Source organism: Agrilus planipennis, unplaced genomic scaffold (genome assembly GCF_000699045.2).
Source record: "Agrilus planipennis isolate EAB-ADULT unplaced genomic scaffold, Apla_2.0 scaffold184, whole genome shotgun sequence".
NCBI lineage: Eukaryota > Metazoa > Arthropoda > Insecta > Coleoptera > Buprestidae > Agrilus > Agrilus planipennis.
In genome coordinates, this window is record NW_020438988.1 from 418,697 (window position 1) to 436,991 (window position 18,295).

The 18,295-nt window shown below is 33.1% G+C and overlaps 2 protein-coding genes across 2 annotated transcripts in view; one reads left to right on the forward strand and one right to left on the reverse strand.

Moving 5' to 3' along the window:
* Positions 1-1,478, forward strand: part of LOC108740577 (elongation factor 2) — a 27,477-nt gene extending 25,999 nt beyond the window's left edge. Inside the window, exon 12 of the mRNA XM_025975632.1 lies at positions 1,354-1,478. Coding sequence (XP_025831417.1) covers positions 1,354-1,422 — 69 coding nt within the window. The 3' untranslated portion in view covers positions 1,423-1,478. The remainder of the gene's footprint in view (positions 1-1,353) is intronic.
* A 1,093-nt stretch (positions 1,479-2,571) lies between these two features.
* LOC108742039 (sorting nexin-2) lies at positions 2,572-12,706 on the reverse strand. Its single transcript, XM_018477043.2, has 9 exons — positions 12,418-12,706; positions 12,101-12,262; positions 11,792-12,038; positions 11,560-11,724; positions 8,984-9,105; positions 4,994-5,200; positions 3,234-3,470; positions 3,031-3,183; positions 2,572-2,964 (listed from the first exon to the last, which is right to left on the reverse strand). Exons 1-9 carry the CDS (start codon positions 12,514-12,516, stop codon positions 2,914-2,916), a joined length of 1,443 nt encoding a protein of 480 aa, XP_018332545.1. The 5' UTR covers positions 12,517-12,706; the 3' UTR covers positions 2,572-2,913.
* Between the last annotated feature and the right edge of the window lie 5,589 nt (positions 12,707-18,295).

Here is an 18,295-nt window from a genome sequence, read left to right on the forward strand (position 1 = left end):
ACCAAGCAGCAGACCCTACAATATTGTACAGGTAAACTTTTCAAATGTAATTTACCAACTTTTACACTAAATTCTTGAAGTATTCGTATATAAGAATATTGTGTGCTTGTGTATTGTACAGTTCTGGTATAGCAAATACCTACTATAGATTCTATTACATGTATTTCTAAAAATCAATTATATTTTCATATGTATATTGATGGATGGATGAAGGCACAATATTAGCCTATACTATATACGGAAAATAGAGTAAACTTAGGTCTTAATTTGTCAAATAATTTTATTGAAAAACAACATAAGGAAACATTTATTCATTTAATTTAAAAAATTAGGTTAGAGTATTTTATTGAAAAATGACGCATATACGTAAGTCTACCTGTTATTAAAACTTTATGCCAGGGATGGCCAACTTAATCAAACTCGAGACCTACTAATCAGATTTTATTTTAAATCTTTACCACAAAATTGAATGGAAATGTTGTTTTTAGATAAAATTCAAACCAAATAAAAACAAAAGTACAAATAGTATTTTTTAATTTATTAAATGGAAAAAACAAGGCATTAAGGATGCTTATTAGTAATTAGCAATTTATTTTTTTTTACATACTCAAGTTTTTCTCTGCTTTGTTGCGATCGACTGGACCGATATCCACGATTGACAGATCGATCGCGATCTATTGGTTGGCCATCCTTGTTCTATACTATATTCGTCATAAAAAAAAGTACACGTAAACAAAGATCATCTCTGTGTGTCATGGTGATTCAAAAAAGTCGCCTTATAAATTGACTCTTCAGTGGAGTAGTCTAGGTAAAGCCTGCCAAGCACACCTTTATTGGACTCCAGGGTAGTAACGATTAATATTTTTTCTTCGGTTGTAAAAACGTACTTTTTCAAGGAGTACCTGCTCTGAAAAGTCCCGATAAATCAGTTTTAGTATACTTATGCATGCGTGTCTGAACCTAAATGAGAATTGGTGTCGCTCGCTGTAGCCAACAAAATGGAGAATGCATACGTTTCAACAGTAATGCACATTACGATAGCCAATACCATGCCAATGTTTTGCTACAGCCTTCTGAAAGAGCTTATTCTTAACGTTTTACTTTATCTATCTATACATACGTACATATACTATACAACACATTACGTTACGGTTTTCCACAAAAGACAGCCTATTTTGTTGTTTGCAATTTGGGTTCACTTATTGTGGTAAATAAATAGGTTCTAAGTTTAGGGTTTGAAGTGTTGCATCTTCACTTCCCGGATAGGGGAATCAACAGTCTTTTTGCTTCTTAAATGTATAGAAATGGGTGTGTGATTTGTTCATGTTCTAATTTTCCATTCATTTTTTTTAGGAAACGAGAAAACGAAAGGGTCTTAAGGAAGGTCTACCAGACCTTAGCCAATATTTGGACAAATTGTAAACACCGTCAATAGATTAGGGAATGTACTTTTCAAGAAATAAATTATAACAACATTATTTCTTGTTTCCAATCTTTATTTCCGTTGTAATTATTAATATTATTTCTGATATTTTTCGAGGGATAAAATTGCATCTGCTGACGTCATCCTTACAATTAAAATCACTTTTATTAAGTTTAGTGGATGTTTCTGTATTTTTTTATTTTGGGAGTTGTTTTACATTTTTAAAAATATATCTATAATTTATTCCATAAACTTGTATTTATTGATGAGTAACAGTTGTGGTTGGAATAATTAATTTTAGTCGCAGAGTGAACCAGGAAATTACTTGAGGACAAGACAACCACAGGGGCTCTGGAATAAATAAGGCAAGTTTTCATTTTTTTGTTTTTCATTTAACAGATTGAATATTTCTTTCAAAAATGATGTAAATATTTTATTCCATAATTACATCGACGTGTTATAGAAATCCTTCATGTAAGATTAGGAGCAGAAGGAGTTGTTTAAAAGTTGTCAGCAAATATTTCATGTATGATTGGGTTGAGAGTGAGAGGGAGTTGGACAGGAGGGAATTGTTTCAACCTTGTACATATTTTTTAACTCCCCTTAACCTAACCTTCCCTGAATTATTTGCGAGATAACGTTAATAGTTNGGTGGGTAAAGCGATGCTGTTATGTGTATGATGTTCTTATTTAAATTTAGAACATCAAAAGGAAATACAGGTACAAGATTTCTTCTTTTTATTGCATGTATCATCAAAACTTGAAACATTTGTAGGTGATAAAGTAACTTTTTGATGATAGTACATATAGTACAATAATTTTGATGCAATATTACTATTTTATATAAACAATATTTTTTTTTAATAAAACATTTTTACTTTACCAATTGTTTTATTTCACCATTACACTAGTGATAACAATTACTTTTTCAATTTTAGACACATACATTTAAATGAATTTTAACACAATTCCTTTATTAGCAATATATGTAAATAGTAAGGTAAAAGAAAACAATTTAAGAAATCAAGCATAAGACTACAAAGAAAAAGCTATGTATAGAAATTTAATTATATCGACATTTATATTTAGAAGCAATAATTATACAGTTATAAGATTAATAAATTGGAAACTTCTCTGAATCGCAGTAATTTGGCACAAGATATAAAGTGATTTATTGAAACGTTTAAAAATTAATACTTCACCTTACCTACATTATATTAATTATACCCTTATTTTTATGTAATGTATGCTTTTATAATGCAGTAATAATAGAAGTTTTCAACTAACTATATCCATGAAATAAACATTTTTACATAATAATACAATAATCCTAAGGTATATATTACTGATCGACTTGTGTATATCAGGCAGAAAATCGATGATTGTGATCGATGAAGTACAGCCACGGTGTTGTATTTGTATTATAATCAAAATCGGGGAAATTTCCAGTTGGAATGTCGTTCCTGCTAATCCTGGTTTATGTCCTCCAGTCAGGCAATCGCTCTAGCTTCAGGTAGGAATGCTTCCCAGTATTTAACAAGCTATTTTTTTAATGAGATCATGTATTTATATATATAAAAATGGAATTAGAAAATTAATTAACTTACTTGAGCTTGATGATTCAAATGATTTTCTAGGTAACTGATGAAAGCATTCCTGAAGTCTTCTATTCTGCATTTTTCAAACCGTTCCATTTCAGCTTTTATTATGTTTGATATTCTGTTGAAATTTTCTTGACCTCTTTCCACTTTAGCTTCCCACTAAAACAATTTTTTTGTCTACTTAGAAGAACAAAAATTGTTTTAAATACCTCAATAACTTCTACTCCAGCTTGATCCAATTTATCATTTCGACTGCTGAGTTCAAGCTTTGCTTTTGCCTCTCTTTTACGATTCAACATTTGCTGTGAGTGTTGCCAGTGTTGAAACAATTTAGTACGTTCATGAAAAGCATCTCGGACAGCTCCCAGCAGACCCAAATAATCCTTCAGCATTTCACACAATATGTAAAAGTCAGTATTTGCTTGTTCAATGTGTAAACATTCGACCTAAAAAAAAGGATTTTAAATTAAATGATTGTATAGCAATGTTTACAGGTACCTACTGCGTTTCGGTTTTTAACTTTTTTGAATTCTACTTATGATTTTAGATAGACTTTTATACAACATTCCCACTTGTAAAATTTACCGTTTTCGAGATATTTTTTTAAAAAAAGTAGCAGAACAATAGGTAGCGAAAAAACATGCCTATTTTACAATAAGAAAGCTGGAGTAATAATATTCACAGGAGAGATAGCTATACCTTCAAGCATTCCGTCCATACTTTCAAAGTGGGTTAATTACATACAGAGTGTTAGATATTTAATGGCGGAATTGGCAACTTTAGGTTACTTCAATCACAGTCGTTTTTTTTAAATGGAACACCCTGTATGTATTTTCATACCCTTATGCAGAATTTTATGCTTTTTCGAATGTACTAGGTTTCCTATACCCATCCCCTCAAATTTTCAAATTATTTACTGTTCTTTCTGAAAGCAACTAAAATTGTTTAATTTTTTACAAAGATGGCTCTGAAATTCTTAGCATTGTTCTCACTCGAACACCCATACTGATAGATTATACTAATTAATTGTTTTGATTCTCACGATCAGTGTTGCTAGTTCAATTTTATTTCCTTATTTCTTACATTTTTGCGGTAACACATTTGCGCCACCTGGGCCACTCTCTTCCACCCCCCCCCCTTCGCGTGTTAGGCCACTAACAAAGGTGACATTATTTTCATTTTTTGATAACTTTATTATTACGCATTGCAAGTTTTTTTACTGCTTTTTATTTGAAATTCCTTTTCGCGGTTCTGAAATGCTGGAAAACGATTGAAATTATCAAATTGAAACAACTATAACAATCTTATATAAGAATGATGTTTATATCATGTATTATAACCAAAGTTACCAAAATATTTCGTTAAAAGAAATATGACACAATTTCAGCTTCAAGGATCGCGCACGTGGCGTCCCCTGTAACAGATTTTTAAATTAATATAAATAATACGTTTTGTCTAGTGTCAATTTATAAAAATCTTGTGAAATTATTGTCAAAAAACGAATATAATATGTCTATTTGGTCCAAATAACCTGCACCTGCTTTATGTCCCAATAGTTATGACTCGCGTTGTATGATATCGACATCTATTATGACGGTATCGTGATTTATCTCAAACTGCATATGGCGTGCTGATTAGATCAAATTCGCGATCCACATCTGTTAGTTTTTACAAATTCCTAACCAAAAATGTAATCCGTTGTGATTAATTTGTTTTACGTGCCTTTCATGTATAAGTATATATAACTAATATAAGTTGGATGGTCGACTCAATTACACTAGTAAATACCTTAATAAGGCCCCTGTCTAACATTTGAAATACTTCAAACAGCAGCAAATATCAGTAGAGGCGACATACTGCCGTAATTCGGTATTATATAAATTATTTATATTTATTTTACAAAATTTAATTTACTCCAGATTTTACTATTCAATGCGTGAACTTCAAGTGTGAACAGAAAATAAAATACCTTTTCTTCAGTGTCTGCTAGTTGTGAAAGTGCTCTTGACAGTGAGTTGTGGTCTTCACAAGCACTTAGCATTGCTGCTGAACGAGCTACTCCATTGGTTAGATTAGCTAATTCTTTACGATATGTTACTAGAGCTTCTACACTATTATGAAGTTTCCTTAATTGAGATTCAAGAGATTCTACATGAGCTAATTTATTTTCAAACCACTAAAACATTTTTAATTAAAAATTGTAAGAATTATATTACTTTTGTTTTTATTATTGTAAGACTGAAAATTAAATATTTTAGAGTCTAGGCAAAAAAGTGGCAGATTGCTTTGGTACTTACTGGGTCAGATTCATCCATTTTATAGGTCATTTTATTTACTGTTTCCCCAACTTTATTAAACAATCTCATCACTCCTGCGCTGCTCAAAGCAGATGTGCTGGTGGCTTTAGGTAGCTCAATATCTGGAAAATTTAATAATACAGAATATACAATATAATTGAAAAAGTGGAGTTTACGACACCCTCCATGAACTTGTGTAAAATTTTGCAATGGTACCAACTTAACCTAAGGCGTTATAACGAACCTTAACTCAAAACGCATGGCCGCAGTTCTTACTTGCATACGGTTCTGTATTGACCACATGCTTGACAGTATAGTGGAACAATATTTGACTAGTTTTCAGCAAAATTGGAAATTAGCGATATGGGCCAGCATTTGTTCGTTGTATTAAATATGTGCACCGTTACCGCTGCTTTGAAGTGTTCATGCCAAATTCTCACTAGAAAACAGTTGTTAATAAAATCAGAAAGAGGAAAACAGATTGTGTGCGCAACCATTCTAATCAAGATTGAACTAATTCCGTCCATCACTCTTGATGTGGGTTTAGACCTATTTGTTGCACTTTTTATTTCATTTGGAGTGCACATAAAACAAATAAAATAAAGGAATGGGGCTACTTCATTTGATCTAGCAGTTTTAGGCATTAAGAAATTGTCTTAGTTAACTTATCAATACCTACGTGAAGACTTTGTTACGATCAGAATATCTCTGTCGCCAAAGCCCTCTCTTGATTTTTTACTTTTGTTAACACTTTTTTTTACTTATAATACATCGAAGACGTGATCAACATCATTAAAGACATTACAACTGTAGGGATAGATATACAGGAGCAAAAGATTAGTATGCTTAGATTTGGAGATGATATAACACTATTAGCATCTAGCAAGGAGGAGTTAGAGATAGCTTAAAGATAAAATGGAAGCGGTATTGACAAAACAATACTGTATGAAAATAAATAAAAAAAACACAAAATACTGGTATGCAAGGGAAGGAAAAGCAGGGAAAGAGCGAATTAAAGATAGGAGGCGAAAAATTAAAAGAACGTGGCCGATTTTAGGTATCTAGGAATTCAGATTTATTATTATTACATGCATTTTTATGATTATGTAAAAAGTTGTTGAACATAAAATTGATTGACTCTTGTTGAAACTATGCGATCAAACATGTTTTGGAAAAAATCCGAAGGTGGAAAATAATGAAAAAGTGGCATAAAGGTGTGAATAAATTGAACCTACATTCTCAATAGAATTACCACGGTAATTGAAGTAACAATCACTAAACGAAACTACAAGTCTTACCAAAATAATTGAATAATATGTTATTTGATTTCGATCAGGCTACAATAGCATTAAAATAATGAATTCCGCCAGCGTAAATTAAAATTTCTGCGAGCTGGAAAGAATCAACAAGGTCGTTTATAAAAAAATGTATCAGCAAAAATATAAATTTCTCAATTTTAACTTTCTGAGAAACGTGTTGAGTAGTTGGTAATTTTGTACATTAGTGGTCGAGTATACAGACCCTTCAGGTCGGGGTATGCGTACCACTAATACTGAGAAATGCAGGTACCTGAACATAAACATAACATTTATATTACATAGCCTATGAAGTTCGATACAATACAATACCCTCGTTTTTGCTGTTCGCATCTGCCTTGTTGTGTTATTAAAAGCCTTATTATTTTCTGTATTATCGCGCCAGTCAACCCCCTCAAAAATAATAAATAATATAAGGCCAATGTGAGGACCTTAGGGTACTCCTAAAGTTACATCAATAAATTTTGAAGCAAACTTGTTGACTCTAACAGCTTTTTGACGACCAACAAGATAAAAGTAACATACCCTCAATGTCAATCACTTCTATCTTTTAAAGAATGTGATGGTCGACACCATGGAAGGGTTTAACGTTGTAGGCTTGTATTACGTACGTATGTACAGTCGAACTCACTGCTGTAGGTCAGTGTGATAGTGCCATAGGTAAATGCAGAATAGTAGTTGTTACAATGACATTTAGTACGGCAGAATTTTGTGGCATACTTATTTGCGGCGAATATAAATACAACGTAAAAGCAACGGCAACGGTTAAATTTTACTCGATATCACCAGCGAAAATTTCCTCATCGGCAAATTTTTTAAATGTACAAAGAAACCAGCAATGTATACTCTACATGTAAGTGCTGTGGGGGTCGATGCCCCAACATATCCCTCTCACATTGTAAGACCAGTGCGTGAGATTGATCGAGCGGATCCTGTATCATGACCGGCGTGAAGACCGAATCTAAATCCGCTTAGCTTCTTCTGATTTGCACGACCGTATGAGGATCACAGCAAATGAAATACGCTAAATGTCGGGTGTTTTCGCGTGACCCAGAAATAAGTTTGGTAAATGCCTCGAAGCCTGTTTTTTAGCATGGGGTGGGAATTTTTGTAGTATTCGTACGTCTGTGCGTATGTGTTTATTAGTATTGCAATTAATAAAATTACAATTATATATCCAGAGGATATTAATACACTCATGAATGTTTATGTAACGTTAATTTTTTCTTTTGTGTTCCTAATGTCATATCGAGCTGTATTTGAAATAGTGCTGCCTACTATCAACGACGAAAAGTTATTTAAAAAATGGACGTCTAAACATTAGTATGTGTAGTGCCGTAGTAGGAAGTTGTTGATACTTCATTGGTTGTTCTACGTACAATCGGCACCGTTCTAATTTTCTTAGAATTTTTTTTGTCCCTTAACTACGCTGCTTTACTCACCATGCGATTCCCTATTGTATATAGTTAATACCTTCCAAAGCTCGCCACTTATTTCAGAAACAGGAATAGTTACTTCACAAGGCTCGTTTAAAACCTTCACAATAAAATCGTTATATACCTAAGATTAAATTACTAAATGCAGAACGCCCATTTAAATATCCATATTGCTGACATTGCTGTCAACTCAGGGATTTTCTTACAAATTTAAGGAGTATTTAAGTCGTATAAAATACAACTGGAAAATTGTGATAAAAAATAATTTGCAACAAATAACATCAAGAAGCATTAATAAGGTGCTCAATTGCCTATAATTTGTTATATCATTTGTTTTTTGTGTATTATCTGAATATAAGCGTGTCTTCAACCATGAGGAACGGTTCCTGACTCAAAAGAATCTGAATTTAAACTAAATCTGGAATAAACGGAGAAAAAAAAAACAAAAAACAACTCTACAGTACTGTCCATTTCTAGCAAATACATTTTTCTCCAATTACTTCAAAACCCATTACACCCGATTTTTTTTATTAGTTTTAAGATTACATACATACCTATTTACAAATTTCCAGATAGGATTTGTAAGGTGGATTGATTTAGTGGTAAACCGCCCGCTTGTAAGTCGTGACAGGGGCTCGATTGTTAACTGACATGTTTTTTTAAAGATTAAAATTATTTGGTTAGATTAGCTAATTCTTTACGATATGTTACTAGAGCTTCTACACTATTATGAAGTTTCCTTAATTGAGATTCAAGAGATTCTACATGAGCTAATTTATTTTCAAACCACTAAAACATTTTTAATTAAAAATTGTAAGAATTATATTACTTTTGTTTTTATTATTGTAAGACTGAAAATTAAATATTTTAGAGTCTAGGCAAAAAAGTGGCAGATTGCTTTGGTACTTACTGGGTCAGATTCATCCATTTTATAGGTCATTTTATTTACTGTTTCCCCAACTTTATTAAACAATCTCATCACTCCTGCGCTGCTCAAAGCAGATGTGCTGGTGGCTTTAGGTAGCTCAATATCTGGAAAATTTAATAATACAGAATATACAATATAATTGAAAAAGTGGAGTTTACGACACCCTCCATGAACTTGTGTAAAATTTTGCAATGGTACCAACTTAACCTAAGGCGTTATAACGAACCTTAACTCAAAACGCATGGCCGCAGTTCTTACTTGCATACGGTTCTGTATTGACCACATGCTTGACAGTATAGTGGAACAATATTTGACTAGTTTTCAGCAAAATTGGAAATTAGCGATATGGGCCAGCATTTGTTCGTTGTATTAAATATGTGCACCGTTACCGCTGCTTTGAAGTGTTCATGCCAAATTCTCACTAGAAAACAGTTGTTAATAAAATCAGAAAGAGGAAAACAGATTGTGTGCGCAACCATTCTAATCAAGATTGAACTAATTCCGTCCATCACTCTTGATGTGGGTTTAGACCTATTTGTTGCACTTTTTATTTCATTTGGAGTGCACATAAAACAAATAAAATAAAGGAATGGGGCTACTTCATTTGATCTAGCAGTTTTAGGCATTAAGAAATTGTCTTAGTTAACTTATCAATACCTACGTGAAGACTTTGTTACGATCAGAATATCTCTGTCGCCAAAGCCCTCTCTTGATTTTTTACTTTTGTTAACACTTTTTTTTACTTATAATACATCGAAGACGTGATCAACATCATTAAAGACATTACAACTGTAGGGATAGATATACAGGAGCAAAAGATTAGTATGCTTAGATTTGGAGATGATATAACACTATTAGCATCTAGCAAGGAGGAGTTAGAGATAGCTTAAAGATAAAATGGAAGCGGTATTGACAAAACAATACTGTATGAAAATAAATAAAAAAAACACAAAATACTGGTATGCAAGGGAAGGAAAAGCAGGGAAAGAGCGAATTAAAGATAGGAGGCGAAAAATTAAAAGAACGTGGCCGATTTTAGGTATCTAGGAATTCAGATTTATTATTATTACATGCATTTTTATGATTATGTAAAAAGTTGTTGAACATAAAATTGATTGACTCTTGTTGAAACTATGCGATCAAACATGTTTTGGAAAAAATCCGAANAATGGCTTGGCGGTAAGAGATTTGCGGACAATGAAGAAGTAATCGAAGCTGTAAATGGTTATTTTGAGGAGCTTGACGAATCAGTCTATAGAGATGGCATTAATAGACTTGAACACCGCTATGAGAAATGTATCAGCCTTGGAGGAGATTATGTTGAGAAATAAAAAAAAAAAATTTTTAAAAACCTTGTTTTTCTTGGTCAGGCCGGAAACTTATCAATCCACCCTCGTACATATTTCATTTCTATTTTTAGACTCATGTATTTTCATTTGTCTGTATGTATCACGTCGACAAAAGTGAATTGGATATGGGATCGGAATTCTAATGTGGGGCCAAACAAGCTGCCTGAGCTATTGGCACGGTATAAAGTAAATACGAAATACATAATTTTACAATCGTACTTGGTTCAAGCAGCAGAAGTTTGGTATCACCGGAAAGTGCCTGCAAATAAATGAGCGCCTGATTTGTTGTTTTCTATTTGCGTTGTACGTAAATGCAAAATAGTGTAGTTAGTGAAACAAACCATCACTTATTTTTAAGTGATTTGAAACCAATAAAGCGACCTGTTTCATTTAAGATAGTTGGTTCGCGAGTCACAACAGAATATAGTAATTGTATAGACATATATATTCTGGTCCTGTAATATGCGTTTGCGAATCTAAAAAGAGAGAAATAAATTCTGAGTGTCACCTCTTTGTTTGATGATTGGCTCGTTAGTTGTGAAAACACAGACGCCTTTATAGTCCGACAGCTAGTGGACATTTTTGGGTAGGTATTTGAGGCATGCTGAATACTCGTTCAATACTTCTATATTCTATAATACCCAAATAAAGAACCACAGGTATCAGTCCTTTTCAGGCATTTTGAAATTGTTATAACTTTAAACTTAATACATAAAGAGTGAAAAAATAAATAAGCCAGATTATTTAGTCAGGTCTAAAAGTTTGCTAGGTGCTTGCAAAATAATTTTTCAAAAGAATTGAAAATATATATTTGAGGCATGTTGAAATTTTAACAGCATATTTCGTATAATAAAAGTAAATATTTTAAAAAAGACAACCAAATGATCTGTATTTTACAAATATTTATTTCAAAGTATAAGAAATTTGCTGTTAAAATTTCAGCATGTCTTAAATACATTTTTTCAAATTTTTGGAAAAATTATTTTGCAAGCACATGGCAAAATTTTAGATCCAACTAAAATAATCTGGTTTATTTTTTTCACTCTTGAATCATTAGATTTGAAGTTATAAAAATATAACCATAACTGAATCCATATTTTCAATATAAGGCAAAGATCTTAAAATGCTTGAGATATAGATAGCAGCACTAAGTTCAGAGAGAGTGTCACATCTGCCCGAAACTGAAAACCAGATCATTACGCAATTTACCTGCTTCCAAAAATTCTCTAAAATCAGGGTCAACAACTAGCACAGAATGCTGAGCTGTTCTTCTTAAATATCTTTCTAATGATGCACGCCTTCTTTCAATAAAGTCAATACCATTTGCAGCAACAGCACCATCTGACTGATTCGACATCTTTATCTTGGTCATTCCTGTAGCATGTTAAAAAAATATTTAGTTGGAAAAATGGTTAGTTCACTAAATAATTAATAACATTACCAATGACACTTTTTTCTGGTGCAGGAGGTATTATTCTTCCCATTTTAAGGTATTTTTCCGTTAATTTGTCATGTAAACCTAAAAAATCACTAAATCTTCTCATTACATACACTTCCTTCTTTTTAAATAGTGGCATATTTGTTCTGGTTCTGACTTTATACAATACATAAGCTGCCATACCATCACCTACTTTTTGAGTATCAACAATGGAGATGTCTATGAAATTATCAGAATTCTCCACTTCAACCTTTAACAACATGACATGAGATAAATAATATTAGGATTTCCATTTTAATAAATTCTAAATACCTCTTCTAATGGCTGATCTATGTTATTTTCATTATTAATTGGAACTGTAACCATATCTTGTTTATTTTCAAATGAATCTGCTTTGGGTTCATTATTATCCTCATTTGTTTTATCCATTGATTTTTTTCTTTCATCTTCCTTAATGATAACAGATGATGGATCCTGCAAAACATTTGCATATCGTATATACAGGAAGTAAATTATTTTATGATTGTAAAACGCCGATAAATCTTATCATAAGAGGCGGATATATAAAATTACACAAAATTAACTAAAACTAAAGGAATGTTATAATAATTTATATGTAGCTACTGTACCTGCATAGCAGAAACAAATAAATCACTTGTTTCATGATCCTTCAATTCTTCCAAAATATTCACATTTTCAAATAATGGAGGAGAAGCCGACTCAGCCATGATTTCCTTTTATTTGTTAATATATGTATATGTCTAATATTATCTATGGTTAATATTAATAATATTAATTGAGTATTCCAATGCACAGTTAATATTTAATAACAAGTTAATAACATAATTCGGAACACAGATTAAATTCGGAATTCCCTACTGGCATCTGACGAACTGTCAAAACGACCACTATAGGCTATAGATAAGAGATATACAAAGGGAACATTGTTGAATATATTTCATAGATATATGCATGTATGGTATTTTTCCGGCGACGAAAACACACGAAGTGACCTAAAGCTACACAGAGTGCTCGTTGGAATATGATAGTTCGAAATATATTCGGTAAGTGGCGTAGAAGATCACACTACTGAATTTTTGTTGTTAAAGTTACATCCGGAAACCTTTGCTCTTACCTATGGATCACACTACCTGTCATGACACCTTTTTTAGTATATAAAATACATAGGCCAGAGGTCATTCCAAAAAGCTACACCCACACAATACTATTACACAAAAACCATAACCACAGACAAAGTTATACTATGCACCTTGTCAAAATTTCTGACCTACGCAAAGGCAACCCTTTACTAACCTCTAAACCTTTCAAAAAATTCCTAGACAACAGTTCCCTTTATTAAATAGAAATGCTCCTTTCAGATCTTTCATTGCGCCTAAGTCTCACCCGGTATTCCAACAACAAAACTGGAATACACATCAAAATAATTTTCAAAGAACTTCAAGTAAAGGCGATGCTGCTATGAGAACCGTCTCTCAGTTTAGGCGACCAAATAATTCTCAAAATCAAGGACCTAATAATTTCCAAAACCATGAAAGACCTAAATTTAGTTAAAGAATGAACAAGACCCGTACGTTTATGACGAATACGGAAACACTTATTTACCCGCTCAACTATTTCTTTTTAGCAAGAATCAACAAAAATTAATTACGACTACGCAAGTAACCCATCATATTAGGAAAACTAACTATTCACATGTTTATCAAAAAAAATTCCCTTACCCACAAAAACTTAAAAACGAAATTTAAAATCAAGTCAAAAAAATTACTCAATGCCGGTGTAATAAAACCTTCTATTTCCCCTTACGCTTCTCTTGTTTGGACAGAAAGAAAGAAAATGGATGCTTCAGGAAAGAAAAAATGACGCATGGTTATCAATTTTCGCGAATTAAATAAAAAAACTGTCGAAGACAAATACCCATTATCGCGAATCGAAGACGTTTTAGATTCTTTAGGAAAATGGTCTTACTACTTTTTGAGAAAACGTTTTCTTTTGACGATGGTCATGTGGTCATGACGAATATGTACGTACGCACCCGCTACATTTCAATGCATGATGGACACGGTACTACGAGACTTTTTGTACAAATTTGCTTTTGCTTACATGGATGACATTGTAATATTTTCAAAATCGCTACATGAACACATAATATTGTAGCGAGCACAAGCGTGTTTGTGTGCGTGGGCGGCTTATCGATTCGCCGACTAGCCGCGGGCGCCTTTCTTCATGTGCGCCGTATTTGTAAATGTATGTGTCGTACCTGCGTTCTGGGAAAGAAGTTAAGCAGTTCAAAGAAAAACTAAACGATCCGGATGTTTCTAGAGGGTTCCAGAAAGGAAACAAAAGAGTATTTAAAGGGACGATCGCCGAAATTGACCGTTGCAGAAGTGAATCCAGAAATAAATTGACAGTGATAGCAGTGAAATAAATAGCGCAGTAAATACTGATATATTAATAATTAGTGTAATTAAATAGTTTTGTTGTTATCAGTCTAAGAAGTTTATTTTGTTAAACCCACGAACATTACAATAGTATAAAACAAAGTCGCTTCCTGCTGTCCGTCCCTATGTATGCTTAGATCTTTAAAACTACGCAACGGATTTTGATGCGGGTTTTTTTTAATAGATAGAGTGATTCAAGAGGAAGGTTTATATGTATAATACATTCATAATATAGAAGACAAACACTGATAATTTTAAAGGTTTGTAATGTGATGTCGTAAATAAACACATTTTTTGCGCTTACATTGCAAACGCTGAACGCTACGACATATATCAAAATAATGTACCATAGTATCGTACATCTTAAAAAGGTCTACAAAAAAGTCCGGAATAGTATATGTCTATCTCTTAGGGATAACCCACAATAATCATTTTTTATCCTTTACTTTTTATGAGAAATAATAGCGGTTTTAAGCAATACAGCATTAAATCTTAGCCAATTAAGTAGCTTAAATACATTGTGGATTTAATACAGATCAATATGGCCCTTTACAGCATGTACTTTAAATGAATATTTTCGAAGATATTACAGTTTTAAAATGCTAGGACATAGCGGTTGCGGCGGTACCGGCCGGTTGGTCTAATGTATTGTCTAATGACAAAAAAGCTGTGAATATTGTATATAAAGACTTTCTGTAGTATATTTAGTATGTTCAAGGGGTGTCTTTTGAAGATTCCCCTCCTCGAGAATCATCATCATCATAAGGTCGTCAGTCCTAAGACTGGTTGAACACGTACCTCCACTCTTTCCTATCCTCAGCTAAACTTCGCATTTCCCTAAAACTAGAACAGTCCACATTCTTAACTATTTGCGAACAGTAATCTAATCTAGGTCTACCTATACCCCGCTTAACTCCCGTTTCTGCCTCTAATATGTCTCTGACCAGACCTTCATGCCTGAGAAGGTGTCCTACCAACCTATCTCGCATATTTTTTATTGACTTCAATAGAGTTCTCTGTTCTCCTATTCTTTCCAATACCTCTTCATTTCTAACCTTTTCTACCCACGTTATCCTCATCATCCGCCTGTAACACCACATTTCGAACGCTTCTAACCTCTTCTTTTCCGCCGCGCCCACTGTCCATGTTTCGCACCCGTACAACGCCGTGCTCCAAACATACACCTTTAACAACCTTTTTCGATTTTCTAAATTAACCGTTCACGAGCATAGAAGTGACTTTTTTTATTAAAGGCGTCACGACCCTGCGCTATCCTCTGCTTTATATCCCTACTACTCCTTCCATCCTGACTTATCTGACTTCCTAGGTATCTAAAATCAGCCACTTCTACTAATTTTTCGTCTCCTATCTTTATATTCGCTCTTTACCTACTTTTTCTTCTTTTGCATACCAGTATTATAGTTTTACTTTTATTTATTTTCATACAGTAATGATCTGTCAGTACCGCTTCCATTTTATTTAAAGCTATCTCTAAGTCCTCCTTGCTAAATGCTAATACTGCTATATCATCTGCAAATCTAAGCATACTAATCTTTTGCCCTTGCACATCTATCCCTACAGTTGTACTGTCTTTAATGATGTTGATCGCATGATCGCGTCTTCGATGTATAGATTAAAAAGTAGCGGTGACAGTGTGCATCCCTGTCTGACTCCCTTCCTAATATTTACTACTCTACGTTGCAGCCCCAGCTATACAACTGCCTGTTGCTCTTTATACAAACTAAGTATCACTCTTCTATCTTTGTAACTCATCCCTACATTTTTAAGTATATTTATCCTCGAGAATAATCTACACAAATATATATATATATTTTTAGTATCAGCATTGCACCCGTGCGAAGCTGGGGCGGGTCGCTAGTAATAAATAAAAATAAAACAAAAATACTGGTATGCAAGGGAAGAAAAAGTAGGGAAAGAGCGAATATACAGGTAGGAGACGAAAAATTAGAAGAAGTGGCCGATATTAAGTATCTAGGAAGTCAGGATAGATAAGTCAGGACGAAAGTAGTAGAAGGTATAGAAAGCAAAGGACAGCGCAGGGTAAAGAAAATGTTTGAAGCATTCGAAATGTGGCGTTACCGATGAATGATGAGGATACCTTGGATAGAGAAGGTTAGAAATGAAGAGGTATTAGAAAGAATTGGAAAACAAAGGACCGCGTGGAAGTCAGAAGAAATAGGCGAAATAGGTTGATAGGACACCTTAGATATGAAGGGTTAGTTAGATATATGTTAGAGGAAGAAACAGGACTTAAGAGGAGTATAGGTAAACCTAGATTAGAATACTGTTCTCAAACAGTTAAGGATATATGGGTTGTTCTAGTTTTAGGAAAATGCGAAGATTAGCTCAGAATAGGAAAGAGTGGAGGTGCGTGTCCAATCAGTCTTAGGACCGACAACCTTATGATGATGATGATGAGAATCAAACAATGTATACCTACACAGAATACAGCCTGTAGCGACTAATAACTAGCGTTGAGTAGCATACAATCTCCAAGCCTATGAGTATAATGACGTAACGCCTGGCCACGCCACTTTTCCCTAGAAGAAGCAGAATTGTTTTTAAAACATTAATCGTGCGAATAAAATTTTGATTTTTTGCAGATCTCTTATTTTTCACTAGAACTTTCGATTCATTAATTAAAAAAAAAATTGCTGAACAAGCCCATTAAATGCATATACAACATTTTCGGTTCGTTCTGCTAACCTTTGGTAAATTCACTCATTAGGATCCAACTTTCATTGTATGTTGACACTTATTATATATTATCATGGTTACTATATTAAATTACGTACACAAAATTTGATGACTGTGCTGCTCACAGTTCAAGAATTTCTTAATTCTGAATGTCGATTCTGGTCATGCTTAACATAAAATTATGAAGGGTAGAGGTAAGAAGTATTATCTTTAGTGAAAAAGTGTCCATCAAACTGCGTTAAATTGGAATGGGGCCACAGTAGCAACAGAGTAAATTTCAAATAAAGCGCCAAAAGTTATTAGAACACCAATGAAATTACATTCTGATCAAGGCAGAAACTTAGAGATATGCAAAAGATCTTAGCTCCTTCTACCTAAACCGCATTGTGGACAGAAACTTTATCAAATAATTAAGTAATTACAGGCAGTAAACACAGAGACGTAACAATTTGGCACCATAAATATTAAGAAGTTTCACGTATAAGAAATAAAAGAGTGAAGGCATTTAAGTAATACTAGCAGCGAAACCCGACATTGCTCGGGTTAAAATACATCGCACGTTTCATCGTCATCGTATATATGACAGCTTGTCCTTTATTTTTTAATGTTTTCGTTCGTTGTAGAATTTTGCAGAACACAAAATTATTTCCGATAATGACAGACCACCCTGTACTTTTATAAAATTTCTTAAAAATAGTAGATCGTTCTAGAATATTTGGACAAAATCTAGAAAATTCTAGAAATCCTTGATAATTAATTGCGGACATTTGGAACTTTCCAGATATTTGTAGAACTTTCTGGAACATTCCATATCGATTTTAACAGTTGCACACAATTTGGAACTTTCCAGATCATTGTAGAACTTTCTGGAACATTCCATATCGATTTTAACAGTTGCACACAATTTGGAACTTTCCAGATCATTCCAGATATTTCTAGAACTTTCTGGAACATTCCATATCGATTTTAACAGTTGCACACAATTTGGAACTTCTAGATCATTCCAGAAATTTTTAGAACCTTTTAAAACATTCTAGACTGATTGTAACAGTTGCACACATTCTGGAGTTTTCCGGATCATTTCAAAAATTTTTAGAACTTTCCAAAAGGTCTCATAAGTTACTTTCATCAGGAGACCAAGGGTTATTTACCACCCCAATGGGAAGTTGATAGAAGTTGGTAGTGATAGAGAAAACCCTGTCTTTATATTTAGATTATTAAATTACAAAATCAAGTTAAGCAAATACAGTATTTTGAAATTAGTTGCGCAAAATTTGTCAAGTATCCGAATTTATTCATTTAATAGCAATGAATAAAAATTAAATATATA

Excerpts from the sequence above, each read along its gene's own strand:
- LOC108742039 (XM_018477043.2), bottom strand. The coding sequence starts at position 12,516 with ATGGCTGAGTCGGCTTCTCCTCCATTATTTGAAAATGTGAATATTTTG. Across the intron at positions 12,263-12,417 it reads TATTTGTTTCTGCTATGCAG|GATCCATCATCTGTTATCAT; the intron begins GTACAGTAGCTA and ends AATGTTTTGCAG. Across the intron at positions 11,725-11,791 it reads ACCAGAAAAAAGTGTCATTG|GAATGACCAAGATAAAGATG; the intron begins GTAATGTTATTA and ends AACATGCTACAG.